The 20,588-nt window shown below is 37.4% G+C and overlaps 1 protein-coding gene across 8 annotated transcripts in view; it reads right to left on the bottom strand.

Annotated features, from left to right (window-relative positions):
* The window catches only part of ITSN1 (intersectin 1), a 145,064-nt gene that overhangs the window by 24,983 nt on the left and 99,493 nt on the right, over positions 1-20,588 (bottom strand). For 7 of the 8 annotated variants that reach the window (XM_075171948.1, XM_075171919.1, XM_075171941.1 and 4 more), the window contains 4 exons: positions 16,357-16,402; positions 11,509-11,630; positions 8,257-8,374; positions 4,016-4,207 (listed from right to left, as the gene is read on the bottom strand). In XM_075171948.1, coding sequence (XP_075028049.1) covers positions 4,016-4,207; positions 8,257-8,374; positions 11,509-11,630; positions 16,357-16,402 — 478 coding nt within the window. Of the gene's footprint in view, positions 1-2,568; positions 3,698-4,015; positions 4,208-8,256; positions 8,375-11,508; positions 11,631-16,356; positions 16,403-20,588 lie in introns of those variants that run through there. The other variant, XM_075171988.1, reaches the window with a different exon arrangement.

Genomic DNA, 20,588 nt, shown 5'->3' with positions numbered 1-20,588 from the left:
CTGGAGCTCCAAAATAATTGAGATTTAAAGAAAAGTGATTCTGAATACAAAGCAAAGCACTCTTAATAAACCCGCACCTTAGACTCCGAGTTGTCTTGGACAGATTTAAAGCATGGGAATTGATATTAACAAATGTCCTGAAAAAACATTCATGGAAATTCTTCCTCAGCAGCTGAATACAGAGGAAATTCTTCTCCAGGTAAACAGAAAAACTGTGAACAAAAAACCCACCACCACTTGGAGTGGTCTCTAAACCCAGTCTCCTCTACATCCCTCAAGTGACAGCTCCTTTTCCTGAGTTCCTGTGCAAAGGGGAAAAGGTACTTCACAAATGAAAATTAATATAAAGAATGCATTCAATTGACTAGGCAGCAGTGAGACTGCTCTTTTTCTTAATGTTGATTTAAAATACAAATAAAATCTTAGTTTTGTCTACGAAAATCTTGTTTCAGCCTTGACTAGGACTAGTGCTTGTTGGCTTTGCAGCCACAAACTCAAGGACCGAAGAAACGAGTGTGGGCATATTTCCATTGCAGGAGGCCAGCGTTTTTTGGAAATAGGTTTGCTTGCTGCAGTCCGGATCTGCAGCTTTGGAAGGGGACCGTGTGCCTTAGGAGGTTAAAGATCTTTTCAGATGAACCAGGAAGGAGGAGAAAGGGTCAAAACTGGACTGAGACACAATCCTGAATTTCTTTATTAAAGAATTGCTTCCATACTCCCTTTTTTTTTTATATCTATCTATCTATATCTATATATATGAGATATCTCTCTCTCTTTCTCTCTCTCTCTCTCTCTAAACAAAAATCCAGACAGGTAAGAAAGAATAAGTGCAATACCTTGTTCCCTGCTACTCAAGGGAAATAACTGATTATGAGGAAGATTAAACACTACCATGCCAAGCTATAGTAGTACACTTAAGAACTTTAATAATTGAGTAAATAGACATTATAGGTATTTTCAACAATGTATGTCGATATAAGCCACAATGGTTTGAATATCTTTGTCTAGGACATTTTAAGTGTGTTTTGAGGTTTTTGTGAGTTAACTATTCTCAACAACAGACTGACTGATAAAGCTGTTGCTCTGTTGAGTAATACACAGTACTCTTCTGTCTGAGGAGTCCTGGCACAAAATACACCAATGTGTGTGTGTCCACAGAGGGACAACTTCAGGCTGTTCTTTTCACTTCAGTGGAAAACTGACCCCAAGAACTTTTAGAGCACTGTGATTTTGAAAATCTTTTATGAGCCATCACTCTTAGCATTTTTAAGAAGCATGTTAGGAAACATGTAGCCTGCAGATTATTGTAACAGCTTTATTCTTCTTCTCACTTGAATTAATGAAAAAAATTCAGCATCTGAATCCCCTATATCCAAAGTATTGCCAATATTTCAATATGTAGAGAAAGTATATTTCTGGCCTGAAGTCATAAAAAACAAAACGTCCCTTAGGACAAACGCTTTTAGTCAAGTTCTAAATCTTTCAACACAACAGCTCATTATGGGAAAATAGAGATACCCTTTCATTAAAATAACATTTTAATGCACGAAATATTGAAATAGTGGAGTAAAATATGGCTACATCATTCTCAGTAAGCAAAACAATGGGCACTGAAAATTACAAATATTATGTTCTGTTCAATTTCTGTCATACCAGGCAGCATATTTTTCAGCAAGTGGCTATGGTGGAGAAGAAAACTTTTTTTTTCTTCTTGTTTTTATGGCACAGAGGTAAATGAAAAATTTGTGCATGTTAAATACTATCCTAAAAAGAAAGAAAATCTGTGCAATTGTGCATGTTTTAAGACTAGAGCTTCTGGCATAAAACACAGAGCCTAAGTCAATGTAAACCCATAGTAAAACAACAAATTATTCTTAATTCATCTACCAGTATAGTGTCAAAAATATCAACTGATTTGTAACACATAGAAAGCATTGAATAAAGAAAGGTGCAAAAGGTTGCAGATAATCACAATCAATCTCAGCAATTATATTGAAATAACATTCAAAGAAACAAGACAAGTGTCATTCTGAAATTAAACAGGTGGGCTTCAGGCTATTCTGGTGGCAAATTCATTACATGCACTAATGCCACTTGGTGAATTCTGTGTGTACACAGCAACAAGACAACAAACACATTTTAGTCTATCTTTTATATGAAGAATTTAATTATCTATACATGTAACTAATTTTAAAGGCTGTATTACAGTTGTTAAAGCTGCAGGTTTTTATATATTTATATAATTTACATTCATACTGATGAAATACTGAAGTGCAATTGAATAAGGAGCTTCACTTGTTCTTTGCACCGCCTGATGGGTCAGAAGGAGGGAGATGGGGTAGGATTAGAAACGCTACAACACTGCCAGCATGAAATTTAGAAATAAATGAAATACATAAAACAGAAGATAACTAAATGGTAAAGTAATTAGTAGAACGGCTATATTGTGCTTGAGGCATTGGGAAGAGAGGGTTTCTGCACTGACAGCACCAGGCATTTCATCAAGAGCTTGTAACTAATGCTGGAAAGACAAACAGGGCTTAGCTACAGCACATCTACTACATAAACTTGACTGTAAGCTCCATTTAATATTAATTTGTATAAATTCCACAGTCTAGTTTAAAAAATGTAAACATTGGAAATTAATTGCAGGGAGATATTTCTATACATTCTTTCTTGTCAGGAAAATTACTTGTTCAAAATGTGTTGTTCCATAGTCATAACACAGTAAAAATGAGAAATCAAACTTCATGTAACCAAGGTGAAAATAAAGAAGTTAATTCTCAAATCCCACATGAATGTAGCATTCTATTGATTTCTGAAACGAAAATGCAAAAAATGAAACATCTGAGACAAACACAACCCGGGGTGTTTTCTAACTGTATGCAGCTACAAGTAATGTGCAAAATAAAATTAACATAACTGGGATAACAACATTATGCAAGGTTAATATCTCTTGCATTGGAAGGAAGTTAATTTCTTCTCTCCACAATGTATTACACACTCAACAAGGAACACCTGATACATACAGTACAATAACTACAACAAAATACCTTAATCTGTAATTGGGCACATTTAAAGTTCCTTAAACTGATTTAACTCCTTCTGTTCTTTTGTAATTAAAAAAAAAGAAAAGAAAAAAAAAAGAAGACATATTGACAACACTGGACAAGTGAACAATAAAAAAGAAAGATACATAAAGTCTCAAATTTATGGACATTTGGAACAATTTTATAGCACATGCAGCATTCCTTGATAGTGGGTCTTTTTGCACAAACAAAATTGCAATGAAGAGATTTAATTTATACTTTTCCTTTAAAAGGCTAAAATATATATTTAAAAATAATTTTAAAACTACTGAAAGCACCTGTGCAAAGGTGGAAAAATTAGTTTGGTAACTATGAAAGCCACAAAAGGACCCACTATCCTCTGATTTTTTTGTGTTTTTTTGTTTCATTTTAATTTTGCGTCTATATCTGTAGGTAATTAACTCAAACATTGCGATTACATGCAACTAATGTAAAATGAGGTAAACTGCTCTGCAGTGTGTTCTTCTACTCAGAAGGCAGTAGATGATCATGCTGGAAGCCACATGATCAAGGCTGCATCTCCCATCATCCCTCTGGGCAGTGATATGGGATAGTGGGTCTCTTTGAGGACTTTCAAGCCTGAGTGGGGGATGGACAACATATGATTCCTAGAAAAAGGAGGAAAACAACACATAAGCAAAACAAAACAATGAGCAAATTCAAGCTAGGAAAATGAGTCAGGCATGTAAACAGCATGGTGCAAAAATGATAAAGGGTAACATGCTACAAAGGGGATGGGAACTAAAAATAAAACAAACATAAAATAAGGTTTGCATTACAGAAGGTCTTCAAAGAGACTTTGACAAGTGCAGCAGTGGTGAAGCTTTGAGTTCTGCAAACCACAGCAGAATCACAGCAATGCTGCATGTTTCATCTTAACGTACTACACAAGTAATCACAGCACGGCAGCAGAGAGGGTCACTTACATTGCTGGCTTGGGTCCATGTCTGTTGTCAGCTTCACATAGTTGGATGGAAAGAGACCCACTTGTCCATTCACCTCCCCTTTCCACCAGTCTGGGTCTTCCTTGTTAAGGACATTTATAATCTGGCCTTTATTGAATGCTAGCTCATCGTCATTCTGTGCAGTGTAGTCATACATGCCAATAACTTGGCACACTGTAAGATAAAGGAAGAGGTCTATCGCACTGGTAACGTTTCAGCAAAACATAAGCTATGCATAAACCGACTACGAACACTACCGATGTCACAGGATAGCTCCAAGACACTATGCTGATCTGAACTGGTCCTGCCACGGTCCTGCCCCTCTCTCCTGTGCCCCTGTACTGGTGCTTAGCTGAGCCCTCAATAAATTGGCTCAAGGCGACCTGAAAAAAACAGAGAGTTTCCCAGAGGCACTGCTCTCTCAGTCAGCTTACTGAGGGGTCAGGATCACACTAGGGAGGGCAGAGCACAGCAGTGCAAACTGAGAACAGTGTAACCTGCCTGGAACTGTCCCCAAGATATTTTTGTTTGGAAGTGCTCAAACAGTAGGAGAAGATTGGAAACATTTAAAATTTTAGCAAAAAGTCAAACACTTCAAGGATGTTAGCTTTCTATTGACACTTCTCTTTCACTTCATACACATATTTTGTGCCCACAAAAGCACCAAATATGTTGTACATATAGCATTTTGCATTCTCACCAACCTGTTCCGAAAAGTATCCTTTCCAACAGAACTGGTCAATGGACAGAAAAGTCTGGGATACTTTAAGTTCCACTACCTGAAGCCTGAAAAAGGCACTCTTTTCTAATTAGCACCGGACAGGCTCAACACAGCTCTGTAATTCAAGAGAAAGCCAATGGTGATATCCTTGTACTACCACTGAGGCTTTAGGAACACAAAGATCTTGGAAAGGATGAGAAAAATAAAAAGCATCCTAGGTAATACAGGCTGCCCTTCTGGCACGACAGGACTGCTTCCAGCAGCCTATTTTCTATTTCCGTACTGTAAAACTCATCAAATCTGACTGGTTCTCAGGACACAGCAGTTTCTGACCAATTACAATAGAGCAGTTTCCTTAATTCTCTAATGCAGCAGGACTGTTCATTTAGATACATAATTTTCTCTATTTCTCTGATGTTTTCTATATGCCAAGTCACACGGCTTCTGGTATTTTGCCTTAAGACACAAGACATATCTAATTAGCCTTGCCGTCAGGTTCTCTCTATTATATTCAGCCTAAAATATTCTTGTATCTTCATTCTTGTACTCAGCTAGCAATGTATTTAAACTTGTCAAATAGCTTCTCTTTTTGGAATTTACATTTCAGAAATTATTCAACTCCTTTTACTTAATACTTTGTGCCTGTTCACAAGCATCATAATCAAATAAACTCCTCATTTAATAAGACCTCTACATATCTCTCAATATTTAGCTTTGTTAAGGGAAAGAAAAGGGAAAGAAAAAAAAAGAAGATATAATAAATAATCAGAAATAAAAATAAATGGGCACTCACTGTCATTTGTCACACCTAACACATCAACTAACCAAAGTGTACATTTTCCTGGCATACTGGAGATAAACCAGCATTTCTAAATAAATGCATATTATGGTGTACTCCTGTTTGGTGCTAACAAAAGTTCAAATGTGTGAACACCATTGATGTTCACATTTAATTTTAAAAAGACGTGTGAATCTGTTTTACAGCATTCTTGTTACAGGTTTACAGGTTATTACTAACATTAAGAACGATAAAAAGTTTAAGATAGACTATACCTGAATACAATACGTGCATTAACAGATTTGTAACCCATCCTAGAGTTAATTTCTTTCAAGAATTTTTCATTCAAATCATTCTCTTCTACTTCAGAGAACTTTATGAAATTTGGTGCTGTCGAGTAGTACCATCGGAATATCTAAATGTCCAAATGGATCCCAAGAATCACCTTAAAGTTGGGGAGGTAATTTAAGAGAATTCTTGAAGAAATAAGACTCCTCAGTTGAACCTGAAGCAGTGACCTCATCTTGATCCTATTTACACTTGGTCACAAAGCTTAGAATATACCTTAGTCCTGGATAGGAAGCTCTCATAGTAGTCCCAGCAAGAAAGTTCTTCACTTATTTTAAACTCCAAAAGCCGTTGCTAACTACAGAAGCAAGCTATAGCCTACCTTCTCTGAGCTCCAGTGCTTTTCAGCCATTTGTTTCCTTTTTAGAAAGATTGTCTGTTGATTAATACTAGTCCTACTGCAACAGCAGAGGGAATCCAGATTCTTATGCAACATTCACGATCAGTACAATCTATAATGTTGTCTGTCTTTAAACAAGCAGAATGGTTGAAACACACTTCCCACTATTCCTATATCGTGAAATTCCTTATGCCTGACTAGCTCCATGTAGCAGTAACAGTTCTTTTCATTTCTCAACACCAGGAAGGACATGTTCATGACACAAGTTCAGAAGGGAACACATACAAAGCAGTCAGAAATTAAGAAAACCTCAAAGTATAAAGCAAAAGTGCCCATGCAACAGAACTAAAAAAAAAAAAGTAGTTTTTAAAGTCATGCAGTTTGCATTACAGTATGGCAGATGGAAAGCATATACATCAAAACAAAATGACAAAAGAAACAGAGGCTTTGATGATAGTAGTTTCTGATGGATCCCCTACCTTCAAAACCCAGACAGTAATAGTACCCTCTCAGACCCTTCATAATGCACCACCTTGGGCATTATTCAACCCTTGTAGATGGTTTTCTTCAGGCTTTCCATGTCTTTTGCTATAGTAAGCCTCCCCACTAACACACTTCCGCTATGAAGATGCTTCTCAAGCATTAACCTCTTAATCTCTTACATTAACCACACAGTTAGCGAGGCCATCTATCGTAACGGAAGGACAAGATTCTTCTTCTCACCCTCCAAAATGAAAGGTCTATAACAAAGTTGAATTTGATAAAAATGAATGCCAATTAAGTTTTTGATGTTCTGTAGGCAATGAAAAAAGTGCTAAAAAGTTTATTCTGTAAAAGTTTTATTAGCATGTGTGAAAAGTCCCAGGCTGTCAAACCTGAAATAATTAAAAAAAAAAAAATCTCCCATCATATTGCCTTGTAAAAGTACGTCTCTTAATGCTGAGTTACCATTTTAGCTGCAGGACCCAAACTCATGAGTCTTTATAGAAGTCTGATTTTCTGCATCTTTACGACTACCATTAAAGGAGCCAATTAGCACCATTTATAACATTTGCCTTCTCTGATATAGTACTGTTATTTATACCAATGATACATGAAATTAATACCTCAATATTTTCTTCTAGTTCCATAAACTGCATGATAATCCTTCATACTTATTTAAAGGACAGAATTATGCTTACCACCATTTTTCATTTAGAAACATCTATTTCATTTTAATGATAGTCAAAAAATGGCCTGGCGAAGCAGCAAGCTTTTGCCCCCTGCCACCCCCAACTAAATCCAAACAGATGACAGATGACGACGTCAAGTCTTTTGGGTGGCTTATGGAAGAAAATACATCCATTCTACATGTTTTTGATTGACAAGAATCCTCTTTACTTAGTACCACACCAACTCACAAACCCAAAATGATTCAAGACTGAAACAGTTGCAAGGAATGAACTTTTTGTTCTCAGTCTTCTGCCTGGCTTTATACCTTGCAGTAGACTGACAGGACTGTTTGATATTCTCTGTGGTGAAGCTGTAATAAATAGCTTTAAAAATATAATCGTCTATCACTCTTGTATCCTTTCATAAACCTTAAAATAAATAGCCATACAGGACAAAAAGCTACATCTTCATTTGAGTGGTTTTCTCACACTTCACCTTAGGAAAAATAAAAGGTTCTGAATGAGAGGTGCCTCAACTGCTAAGCCCAAGGACCATCCTGAACCTTTAAAAACTCCTTTAGTACAATTAGTGCAAACAAATAGGACTGATAATTTGAACGTTTTACTCTTTAAAAGGTAATGTCAGAGATGGCTTTTTAGCACTCAACAGTTCGTACTTGAGGGACCACCACCATAAATATACAGACCAATTCTATGTTTTTCTCATTTAAAAGGAAAAAAAACCTAAAATGAAGTGTTTAACCAAAGCGACTAGTGTAACAGACACTAAATATCCTAGTGAATGTCCATAATTATTTTCAGAAGCCCTGTTTTAAGTGACACACATTACAAAAGCAACTTTGTTAATGCAACCACATTGCTCACCTGAAGGTAATGCTGTTGATTTAGGTAGCTCGGTTGGTGTAGTTTTACTGGTACCAGGGCTCAGAAGTTTTACATAATTAGCAGGGAACCATCCTATCTGCCGTTTTTTCCCTCGTGCCTAGTAAAAAAACAATTCTTTTAAGAGGATTAAGCACATCAATAGATCCTTAGACAAGATAATTCAGCCAATATTTTAACTACTTGCAGTCACACTGACTATTTTAGAATAAGAAAAATGCATTTTGTAAGGAAAAAGCCAGCTATTTTTGTGGCAATAGTTTAATACTATGATATTTCTATTACATGGAGTAAGCTTTCATAATATATAAACAGTAGTTTATAATATCTAAACAGTAGTTATTTACTACTAATTTGAGTGATTTTTCCACTTAACAGTGTTCCTACTTTGTGTGCTTAATACTACAACCCTGATTCTTCTGAAAGATTTCTCCTGATTCTGTTTAAACCATAACTCTAGAATATTAGGCTAGCCATTGCATTAATGAGTGGCAGCATTTAAATGCTTTTTCATTATGCAAAGAGTTGCATTTAAATAGATACCTAGATTGTGATGGTTTAAGTAGAGATTAAGAATCTCAATTACCTCTTTTCTTTTAAAGAAACAGTATCTAAACTTTTTAATAGTCTCTCCTGCCCAAACAACAGACAGAGTATAAACATATGTCACATAACCAAGTGCTAGAAGAACGGCAAAACATTATGGCAAGAAAAAAACGGGGAAAGTTTGGATTCAAATACAAAAATCCCAAAGCCAGATTCCAATCAAACAAAAATTGAGCTTTGGCAACTATAAATACATATGGACAGACACAGTCCAAATGATCCTAATGAACAGATGTTAAGGTTTGGAAAGTACCCTAGATGTTCTCATGCCTATCTAATCAGAGAACATCAGCACAAAAGCGTGGTGCACACATGTATTAGTGTGCGTGTGGTCCGCGTGTGTGTGCTGAGGGAGCAGCAGGTTACCATACACCTGGCCTACAGCAGCGCTCTACAGTTGCGATGCAGCTGCAATGAGTCACTGTCAAGAGACAGGATATTGGGACAGACGAACTGCAGGTCCGGTCCAGTGTGACAAAGCTTGTGTCACCAAAGCAGGATAGGAATTTGACAGAAACTGCATCCTGTTATTTCGCCAACTGTGTTGTTCATTGCAAATAAAATCAGAAGAAAAATCCTTAAGAAAGGTTATTCTAAAACTTTGGATCAAATCTCAGCTTCTAAATCTATTAAATCTAAGTTAAGAATTACTTTATTTATTCTTTTTGTGTTAGAATAAGGTTGGAATCTTGGGCACGTAGAATTTTGCCTTTAAAAACAGAATAGATGCTAATTTTAGTGAAAAAAACGTCATCTAATACATATACTATTCTTCAACTACTTCCTTCCCTCTCTTTTTCTTTACTGAAAAAGAAAGCACTTGATCTAAAGTGTATCTAGATCACTCATTTTAAGATATTCTGCAAGACTGCATTAAACCCGGAAATGTAATGCTTAACACATTTGCCTTATTTTACCCTCACTCTGACCTCTAAGACAACTATCATCAAAATTTACTTGAGACTGAAACTGAACTGTACATATACTTCTAAAAAATCTGCCACTTTGAAATTAAATGCATAAAGAAAAGTTAATATTAGTGCCCATCTCCAAATCTTGTCATCATTTCACTACTTTGGGGGGAGGTTGGGGTGGTGCTGTTTTTTTTTTTTAATCATTCCTCAATCCATTTCACCATACTGCTCCATTAGCCTTTATGCTCACATAACAAAGGAGCAAGAACTAGTATTACAGTGTTGGAACAGGAGAATGAAAAGAATAGGTAGGGGACTGCTAATGAAGAAAAAACCAACTTGTAAAACCATATGTAAGATAATAAGGTATCCAAAGCTACATATGAGTATTTACACAACCAAAAATTAGTTTTTAAAAAACCTCCCATTAGCTGCTAAGTGGTAATTGTGACAGCTCTTGCCCAGTGAAGCTTATTTTCTATCTTAAAATATATTTAATGCGAGACTCTTTAAAGCTACAAGTTAACAACAACATAAAGGTTAGCGAGAATGAAAACCAAAGCAATCCTGGAAGATGATTTCTCCACAAAAAGTGAAAAAATATCACCAGGAACAGCAAAAAGGGCAGGTAGTAATGTGGAAAAAATATTTGAGTTAGTTTGAGCATCTGCATTGCAAAAATAAATCAATTACATTTTTTCACGTAATATTCCCTGTTAAAAAAACAAAACCAAACAAAACCTCAATTCCGTGGTACTGGAGGGGGTGGGGAAGCTTTGCCACTGAAAGTCATTGAGAATCAAAGTTTCCAAATTGCCAAGTTCTATTCTTAAAAAAAAAAGAACTGGTTAAAATATTTTATTATCTGTTATCTTCTAATACAACACTAAAGCTCTCTCCTATCTGATGCTTGCAACAGACACCATTCTTTTCATTCTTCTACAGTAAATTGAGCTGTTGCTGAGGTGGGGCCATTAGACTGGTATTCTACACTGTCACATTCATTAAGCAACCTGAAAAAGTGGTGGCCATCTTAGAAAAACCACTGCAGTAAAATACTTCTCAATCTTTCAACAAAAGGGATAGCCAAAGTTTTGGCTGAAGCAATTTAGAAAGCTTATTAGGAAGACATTCAGGACTGCGCACCCCAGTATTTCTTCCGCTTTCACAGTGCACGCAGGTATCAGCTGATCCAAATGCACGTGATATGCACGGTCACTATTGAAATGGGACGTACAAGTAGACCCTGTCACTTAACCCAACAGTCCCATGCACTCCTGTTGCACGGCTGGGTTTCCCCACCACCCAACATGACAACTGCTTTTTTACTCACATGAAGACGACTACTGGACACAAGTGGGAGGATTCAAAAGCAGCCAAAACAACAGGCCCTAAAATCCAGTCCTTTCTTATATCTGAAGGGCCTCCAGGAAAATGTACAGGGGAGTGGACTGCAGGCTGGGTCTGATTCGTGAGATGGGTATCCTTGACTTACAATGAGGCACAATGGCTTCCTCCTGCTGTCCCTCCAAAGTTTTTTCAGGTTCAAGGAATTGGAATGTAAGTATATTTTTGTAAAGGCATTTTATTTGTAAATGCTTAATTGCAGAACATTTTCAAAATTACTTATCATTGATGCATTCATGATTTTGAACTATTAAAAAATTACAAATTTTTTTACACGGACTTTTATTTTAAAAAAACAGTAACTAACTTGGAGCTCTCCTTCCCACCAGCCACCTGGATTCTTCTTTCTGATAAGAATCAACTGACCAGGAGCAAGAGTAAGCTGTTCTGGACCCGTTGCTGTGTAAGAGGCAATAACTTGGGCAATTTCTGTTGAAGCGGGGGGGAAAAAAAAAGTTAATTTTGAAAAAACTGAACACATTCTATACAACATTAACTCTGCTATTATCACTGGCACAGTATATCTATTTTGTATTTCTTTCCATAAAATTGTTATGTATTTATGCAGTTCTATGAAAACGTATGGTAATTATAAAACAGAAAGTCATAGCACTACAGGAATAAAAGAGGTGCAGCAGCTCTATGGCTAGGATATAAAAAATATTTGAAATAGAGAAGAAGAATAATGACCATCATTAGAGCTATATGGTTCTTAAAATCAAGTGTCATAATACTGTTTTCCAATAAATACATTTTTGTAGCATCAGTTTGGACTAAGCTCCCTAAAAAGAGGAGATACATGTTGATGACAGTATAATGAAGAAGTTGCAGTAACAGAGGTGTAAACTAATGAAGGCCTGCAGAAAATTTTTCACCACCAGAACAGACAAAAAAAAGAATGTTTTCAAAATGTAACAAACAGGATTTATTTTGAAATCTTTATTCCATGAACATTAATACAAAACTGGTGCCTTATTTGATCACCTACAAGCATGAATCTGACACAGAGTAAGCGAGAGCTCACAATTATCTCCCCGTTAAATTAGACAAAGTAGACAAGGCAGTTTACTCCATTTTACAGTGGTTGTAGAAAGACTGATGATAACTTAGTCACCACAAAGTCTGGCAAGCTTAACCCGTTTTTTGAACCAATGCGAACTGACAGGAGCTTATAAGCAGCTGTAGGTATTTTGATGTCCTAGTGATAGCTTTTAAGTCAGGTTTAGCATGTCATCAAACCATGTTTAGGGTGATGGACAACCTGTTTAATACTATGATAACTGGGAACCTTTCGTAAACAAAAGATGGTAGACTTGGGAACTTTTTAGCTTTTGGTAAGCTATACCTTTAATCTGCTACGTTTACGTAGTTCCTTTTCAGTCATTAGAGTTAAGGGGAATCTATGGGAAATTTTTTTTTAGCCTTCCTTTAGCTGTAAAAGGTCTCAGATATCCAAAGCAGCACAAAAGTAGTGCTGTTACTGCAGGAAACTCCACTTTAGGATCCCAGTACACAGCCATTCATCACTTAAGTATTCTTCTTAACAGAACAATCTAGGGGTTGGTTTTTTTGGAGGGGATGGGGAATTTGGTTTTTTGTTTTTATGAAAAACCTTTCCTGGAATAGCAAATTCTGACCCTGTTTAAGACAAAGGAGGTTTTTATTTGGCAAGACGTCAAATAAAACTGGGGACCATCAAACAGTCGATGTGGGCACTGAGCTTCACTGGTTATGGTTGTGGTCTAAGACTATCCTAGAACAAGCCCACAGCAGAGCCAGTAGTACAAGATCACAGAAATGTGTCTCAACTGCTGCAACGCAAAGACAGTCAGCTTAATTTAAAGCCTCAGCAATTATCTGATCACAGAGCAATACAGTGCTTGAGATTTTAGTTTTTATTTGAAAATCTTGATAAAAAATATCTGTATCAGTTATTTTCTTTTATGATTACTGTTTGTACATATTTTCAATCTAGTCTATCCTAAAAAACTGGCACTGGAAGACTAAGCAGAAAAAGGTCACACCTGCCGCCAGTTTGTCCCTTTATGAAGCAGCAGAAAGCAATGCGTCAGTGAGTATGAGGTGGATTAGTGGTCAACACAGCAACGACAGCAAAAGGGACTGAGGCTGAAGGGAGTGAGTACACAGAAGCGGTCTCCAGCTTTCTCATGGGCCGTCGTACTAAGAAAGTAACACAGTGCTGGGCACCGTCCTATTTGGCCCTCTCTGTCAACAAGCGCCAAACTTCCTGTGGCCAAGAGAAACAGCAGAGGCACTCAGTAACAACACATCACCCACAGGCTGGGAAAGGAGGGGGGAGTCTGCTGGTAAGGCAGAGAAAGGGAGTAATCATTGAAAAGGCAGTTGTAGGCAGAGGAAACCACAAGGCCAACTCCCTTGAAACAGAGGGAGGTTTTGTTGCAGGGAAGAAACAACAAAGTGATTTGAAGATTGCCAGGAAAACAATCAGATGGTTTACTTAAAATTTAGAAGAAAACGATGATTAGGAAAATTAAAAATGGTCAGAGAAGCATTCAAGGTGTAAATGAACAACGTAAGGAGGGTGAAGAAGCAGAGAGATGACAAGCAATCTGAGATCACTGCAAATGATGACACATGCAGAATTAATGATGGCAGAACCTCCCTCAAGATAACCCAAAATGGGGAGAGAGAGGCACACAGAGGTGCGCAGGCAGGAAAGGGTGGAACCAAACAGGTGATGAAAAAGCCAATAGCTGAGAGTTAGAAAGATGCTTTAAACCTGAATCTGGAACTTAGACAGCATACAAAGTGTGAAAGCAGAAGATAGAAGAATGAATTTCTAAGTAAAATGTAGTAGGTGATGATAGGAGAGCAGAAAGGTTTACACAGAGAAAAGCCAGCAGCAGCACAGTCTGTCCTGGACGAAGGCAAAGCAAGCAAGCTATTTGGCAGGAAACGTAGCTATACTGCTACAAAGTCTGCAAGCTCCCTGCATTTGCAGGTTTTTCCACAGCATCACATTAATTCCTCTACCCTAGGCCATTCAGGAGGCAAAATGAACAGAAGCAAACAAATTAACTGTGGGAGTTTGTAAAAAAAATTTTTTTTTTAAAATCAGGCAAAAACCTCTCTCACTACCATGGTAATTATAACGTTCAGTGTATCATACTGCGAGCAAAAATCGTATACCTTGCATCTCTCTCAGGACAAGAAATTTCTCATTTTTATCTACAAAAAGGTGATTTACAAGGCTCCAGGTATCAGATATCCTCTTTCACCAACCAGCAGCACAAAGAATTTTTACTGTGGACTGTGTGGTAAATAAGTTAAGATATGAATTACAAGTTTAACATTCAGCTCTTGCATGTCACAGAGAAGCAAAAAGTTAGAGAAAACAACTCCGCAAAAAAGTTAAAAAAAAAAAAGAAATAGCTTTCCTTCCAGGAAGGACCTTTTAATTTTGATTTAAGTATTGAATTACTGAGAAGAGATCCAATTCAATTATAGTCCAGGTCAAAATATGTGGCCTCTACTAAAACAGGTACGTTTAGAAAAAGAAATAAATGCCTTCTCACAGATATAATTGTCCTCATATTGCTGCTTAAATTCGCAAAGACCAGTTTCTTTTCTCTTGCCCTTCAACACACAATTACCAACTCCCACCCACTCGTCCTGCTGCTTCTAGAATAAACAGGAATATTTCACCTCATTCATTAGCATTTCACTTATATTGGCTGAGCACTTGCAGCTCATTTATAGCAAAAACATCCATGAATCTCCTTGCTGAAAAATAGGCAGGATTGTTCCCAAACTGTTCTTGAACTCCAAAAGATTCTGAACACACCTTTCGTCGACATCCCTCCAGTCTACTTCACTGAAAGTTCAAATACAGGAGACCAGCGATTATAAGGCTGGTACTCTAGGCTGAAGTCTTGTCATTCACCATTCTCCCATGTGTGGAAAAAGCAGCCAGACCTATCAGCATCTTCTCATTATTCCTACCAGATATCACTTCTAGAGGTTTTCCAGATCTCTGTTCCTGTCTGCCTTTCTTGAGCTTTATATCTATTAACACAACTATTTTTAATCATGCAAATGAAAGTTAGAAAAGACAGGAGTAGTTTACTTCCAAGCCCTTCTTTCCTTTCCATCCCTTACGGATGGATCAGTAAGATCTGACAAGAGCAGCCCATTGCTCACATGTCAAGGTAAAATAAGCCAAATGAAGTTGGGGCTGCTGCAATCTACTCTCCCTGCTTCCTCTTACACACTGACACAGCGAACCAGTTCAGGGAGACAAAGTGAAACCTTCTCCCCACAAAACAAAATATGGATATGCATGTGTGTGTGTATGGAAATAAGGCAAGGTTTGGTAGATCACATGCTTGAACCACCTCACTGTGCAACTGAACAAGCCTCAGAGAACGGGACAGAATAAAAGCATGGAGCACCCCCTATTTAGTTTGGTTCAGCTCAATGCAAAGTCATCTCTTTGGTACAAAAGCAGATAAGTACACTGAGGGGAAAAAAGAGATGTCTTCTGGAAAGTTTACAAATACCTGCCTGTGGCAGAGAATGCACTTTTCTAATGATCTTTGGAAATACAATGGCTGTTTGGAAGGATAGCCCCCACCACCCCAAGAGCCAGGGGACCTCTTTCTAGCCAAAAAGGAGCCTGCAACATGACCTTCTGCAATATGACCAGGCTTCACAGGCAATAAGCTACATAGCATGGATACAAGGTATGTGCTCTTGAAAATGAGAAGCAGGCACAAGAGCTCACAAAGTCAATGTATATTGTGTAGCATTCTAGGCAAAATGCTGTAAAACCACAGGGTAAGAATGTATACTTCTATTTTCAGAGGCACTGGCAAACTTGGGCTTTTTGTAGGTTTCCACTGTTCTGTTCAGCAGTCTATTATGAAGTTTACATTCATTTTTGAGCAAGCAGATTTTTATTCTCTAGCTACATGCTATTTAGTGATTGAAACACTATAGATAGAATAATGGACAGATTATGCATTATTTTATTAAAGACAACAGTTTTTATCAGTGCAAGCTACTACAAAATGACCAAGAGCAAACATAATTTATTTTCATGGAAAGATTTTGTTGCCATTGAACTTAAGTACTTAAGAACAGATATAAGGTGCTGCCACAATATATGACTCACCAGGTTTCTTCCCTAAGCTTCCCGTTTTTCCAGCTGCTCCAGGAGCCTTGAAACAGAAAGTAAGATGTAAGTTTAGCACTCACACTTATTTCTCCAGTATATGAAAATTATTTACTAGGCTTCACTTTAACACACTAAACAATGATGTAAGCAAAAAACCTTCACAGGAATATTCTATTCTTATAGAAACCCTTAATATTTTAGATGGCAATTAATACATAGGAATAAAAACAAGCAGTGTATGGAAGTGGATAACTAACTATATAAATGTGTAGACTTCTTTCCTGAACTTTTCTTCCTTTCACAGGCTGCAAATACCAACGTAATTCCAAATTACATAGCATTTGAAGTGTAAATCTGTGTATCTACAGAATGTGAATTCTGTCAAGTCGAGCTAAAACAATAGTAGTTTTCAATTTTACAAAGAGTTAGATTGCAAATATGCCTAAAAAGCTAACTGGACATAATTATTTCAATACTGCCCATACTACGGTTCTAAAATTTCACATATGGCACATTAGCATAGTCAGTGTAGTTACTGCATTTTTAAGACGAGTCATCTGAACCCTGTAGGTGATGTGTGTTGCAGTAGTAAAAGCCCCAACACCATTTCTGTGCCCAACTGAGAGCACAGGACACTGAATAGCAAGGTGCTATCTATCTGTAGCTATTTCCTCTGAACCTAGATGGGGTGAGATGAGAGATGAACATCACCATCATCCAGGCCAAGAGATTTGCAAGAAAAGCCTTTGAACAGCCACAAGAAATCCAGCAAGCAGTGAAATTAGTTCAGTTCAGTTATGTATAGGAAAACAGTGACACTGAAAGATGAAATTTAACATGGAAAGGTTTCATAATTTACAAACTCAAAGTTCTCTTCCAGAAAAAATAAAAATCTTTCTCCTTGAGGCCACTGGCTATTTGGGAAGAGTTATCTTTATTTATTTATTTTAATGCACTCACAGGTCTACTGATATAGATGTAATTAGAGTATTCAAAACAGTGTGTGGTCTCAACTCTGACCCTTGCACGCCCCCCTTCCTCAGTCATCTTCCAACCCTTTTAGTTACCACTCTATTTAGGACAGATTCCCGTGCTCCCTAAATAATTATTTCGGTTTCTTCCCAGTACCTTGCCAGTCTTATCTTCTACAATAAAAAGGCTTGATATGTATAACAGCAACATAACACATTATGGACATTAGGAGAAATTTCTTTACTGAAAGAGTGGTCAGGCCTTGGAACAGGCTGCCCAGGGAAGTGGTTGAGTAACCGACCCTGGAAGTATTTAAAAGACGTGTAGATGAGGCGCTTAGGGACGTGGTGTAGTGGGCATGGTGGTGTTGGGTTGACGGTTGGACTTGATGATCTTAGAGGTCTTTTCCAACCTTAATGATTCTATGATAATCTAAACTGTACTTTGGTCAGAAATGTTGAATAACCGTAAATACTCTCTTGCCTTCAAGCAAGGCTCACAACACTTCCACCTCCCCCCAACTTCTGCTTTAGGATGCTCCTTACAAACTTGGGAGTCTACATCAAGTGACCCAAAGGTTTTCACAGAATCCTAATTTCTCTATGGGAAAGAACAGTTGCATCCTCAATATTCTCCATATTAATGCAATGCTTTGAAAACTTGGGGATTCTGGCAGAAACTAATATAACAAGTAAATAAACTAATTGAATGACAGAAAACAGGGCCATTTAAAAAACAGGTACTGGTTTTGAATGCCTCTGTAGAATAGATTATTAGATAGATCTTCAATCTGTCTTGAAGATTACATAGCTGCTCTAAGACATCTATGTTTTGAACATCTTTCAGAAAAGCTACTAAAGCAGCCTGATCTTTCAGATTGAACTATAGCACCTCTCAATGCTTTATTAGTCAAGCCAACCCCATCTAATAACAGCAGAAAATCCAGCAGAGTTGGCATTACCTACCTCACAGGCTATAACTGGTACTGGAGGGTAAGAGTGGGGATGGGAAGAATTTTTTTTTTTTTAAATTGGCACCAAAGAACCTTACATACATCTAGAATACCACGCTTCTCCTTGACATTTTGCAACTTAAATTTTGGAAAGGATTTTGCAAAGTGGATGCTTTAAGTTAAATGATACTTGGATACCGCTGTCTCAGTGCTACTTTCTTGTCATTGTAAAAGACTGATTATAGTTACTTTCTACAAGGCCAGCAAATCTTCCTTTCTTCCCTATGTTCCTTTCTTTCTCTTCAGTTCTCCACCTTTCTCTAGAACCACTGTCACCCATATTAACAAAAAAAGTGAAATAGGAAAGCATCATGCAGAAATCAGATACAGAGACTAGGTTTTGGTTTGGAGACAGGGAGAAGATGGTCCAGACGAAGTGACTGCGAGTCCATTGACAGTCCCAAGTAGGGAAGATTAAAAGGTGTGGAACCAAAGGTGACAACTAGCACTAATATGGTAATATTAGGAATTAATTCTACTTTGGAAAGTGTTTCAGGCAGAGAAACACCCTCCCCCCTCCTCAATAAAGAACAAATGTTTGGACCTTCAGAGAACATACTCCGTCAAAATAGCACTTAGTTGACATCCATGTTGCCAGATTAGGAGCATATGGTCAGCTAAAACAGGCTGTGACACTGTCTTTACAGTTAACTGGTAAACATACAGAGATTATTTTAAGAGAGAAGCTTCAAAATCACCTTGACCAGGCTAAGTCTGAATTCTGTTTGAGGTTTCTCTCAATCCTTGGTAAAAACGCAGAGGAAATACATAGAGAAGTCCTGCAGTACTTCAACACATAACTAAATTAATAAATAATGCAGTTAAAATGGACCCAACTTCTGGCCCACCCAGTAGATCGAAAAGTATTTTGTATTCTTTCTGTTGGAAGAAACACAGTGGAGATGACTTCCCCATTCTATTTCCCTTTTGTACACCTGAGACAGTAACTGTCTTTGAGGATATTTTGTGACAAGTGATAAAGTCTCTTGAAACAGTAGAGTAGAACTTGTTTTGCTAATTTAATAAGACACAGCAGTAGACTTGCCAATTGTGTTGTACAGGGAGATCCTTAGAATCCAGGTTACTATTCAGACCATTACTATTTTCAGAACATTTATGCAAAGTTTCATAACTAGAGGCGTCTAAATTTTTGTGTTTCCACATCCACCATATGAGCTCCATACCTTATGGAGAGGTAATTATCACCAGTCTCAGAGAAAGGCAGGGTAGAATAAAAACGTGTTACAGACCTGTATCCATCTACCTTAATCTAATGAAAACTCTGAGAACGGACCATGAACCAGTGTCGTCGTTTATTTGAAGAACAAAGACTTTCACTCTGTTAATAAGTTGAAGCTTTAAGGAACAGGAAATAGTTTAATTTAGCAACTGGAGGTGAATGGGTAGCCTGGGACTAAGTACAGAAGAACAGATTCAAAAAAATTTCTTCTGATGCATAAATCATTGATATTTTGAGGCTTACAACCATTTCTACAAACTCTATGCTTGTTGTTGAAAAATCAGCACTGCCTCCCTTTTTCTTCAGGCCTAAGTCAATAGTGCAGAACACATTAAATTAATTTACTCTTTTAGTAACATTTTCCACAATCAGCCAGCTGTCCAAGCACAGCAGCACATCTGAAAGTTAACAGACAGCCACTATTGAGAAATCCTTTGTAAAAACTGGCCCTGTGAACAAGCTGAATAGCAAAACACTGTACGTGTAATGGCAATTATCCACTTGGAACAAGAAATATGTCCTGCGGGGCATATGAATCACTTTATGAAAATAAGCATCCTGGATATCAAGATCTCCATGAGCTCTGTGCTTTTTCCTCCCTCTCTCACCAAGATTTTATCTGAAGATGTGATTTTCACCAGCAAAAAGGGCAGTTGGAGCAGTTTTTGATGAACTGCTCTTAGCTGTTTCAGCCCCAGACAAGTTTAGATCAGAGAAACATCAAATTGACCTCTCTAATAAAAATAGTTTTCAGTATTGAATGTCTGTTTCTCAGTTCTCTACAAATACGATTTGCCAATATGCGTGCCTGTCTCTCATAAGGACAAGCATCTAGTCCTTAAAGGCACACAAAAGGCAGCTCTGCACATCTGAATGTAAATTCCCAGGTTTTGAGACTAAACTCTGTTGAGAATATCTTAAGGGAAAACAAAAACAGTTCCTTCACAAAAGTTCAAAGGAAACTTAACATTAACTAACAAGAATGTCACTGAGGTTAAGTAACTA

Source organism: Calonectris borealis, chromosome 1 (assembly GCF_964195595.1).
Source record: "Calonectris borealis chromosome 1, bCalBor7.hap1.2, whole genome shotgun sequence".
In the NCBI taxonomy this organism is placed as follows: Eukaryota; Metazoa; Chordata; class Aves; order Procellariiformes; family Procellariidae; genus Calonectris; species Calonectris borealis.
Note: the sequence above shows the minus strand (reverse complement) of the source record. Positions and strands in the feature narration are given on the sequence as shown.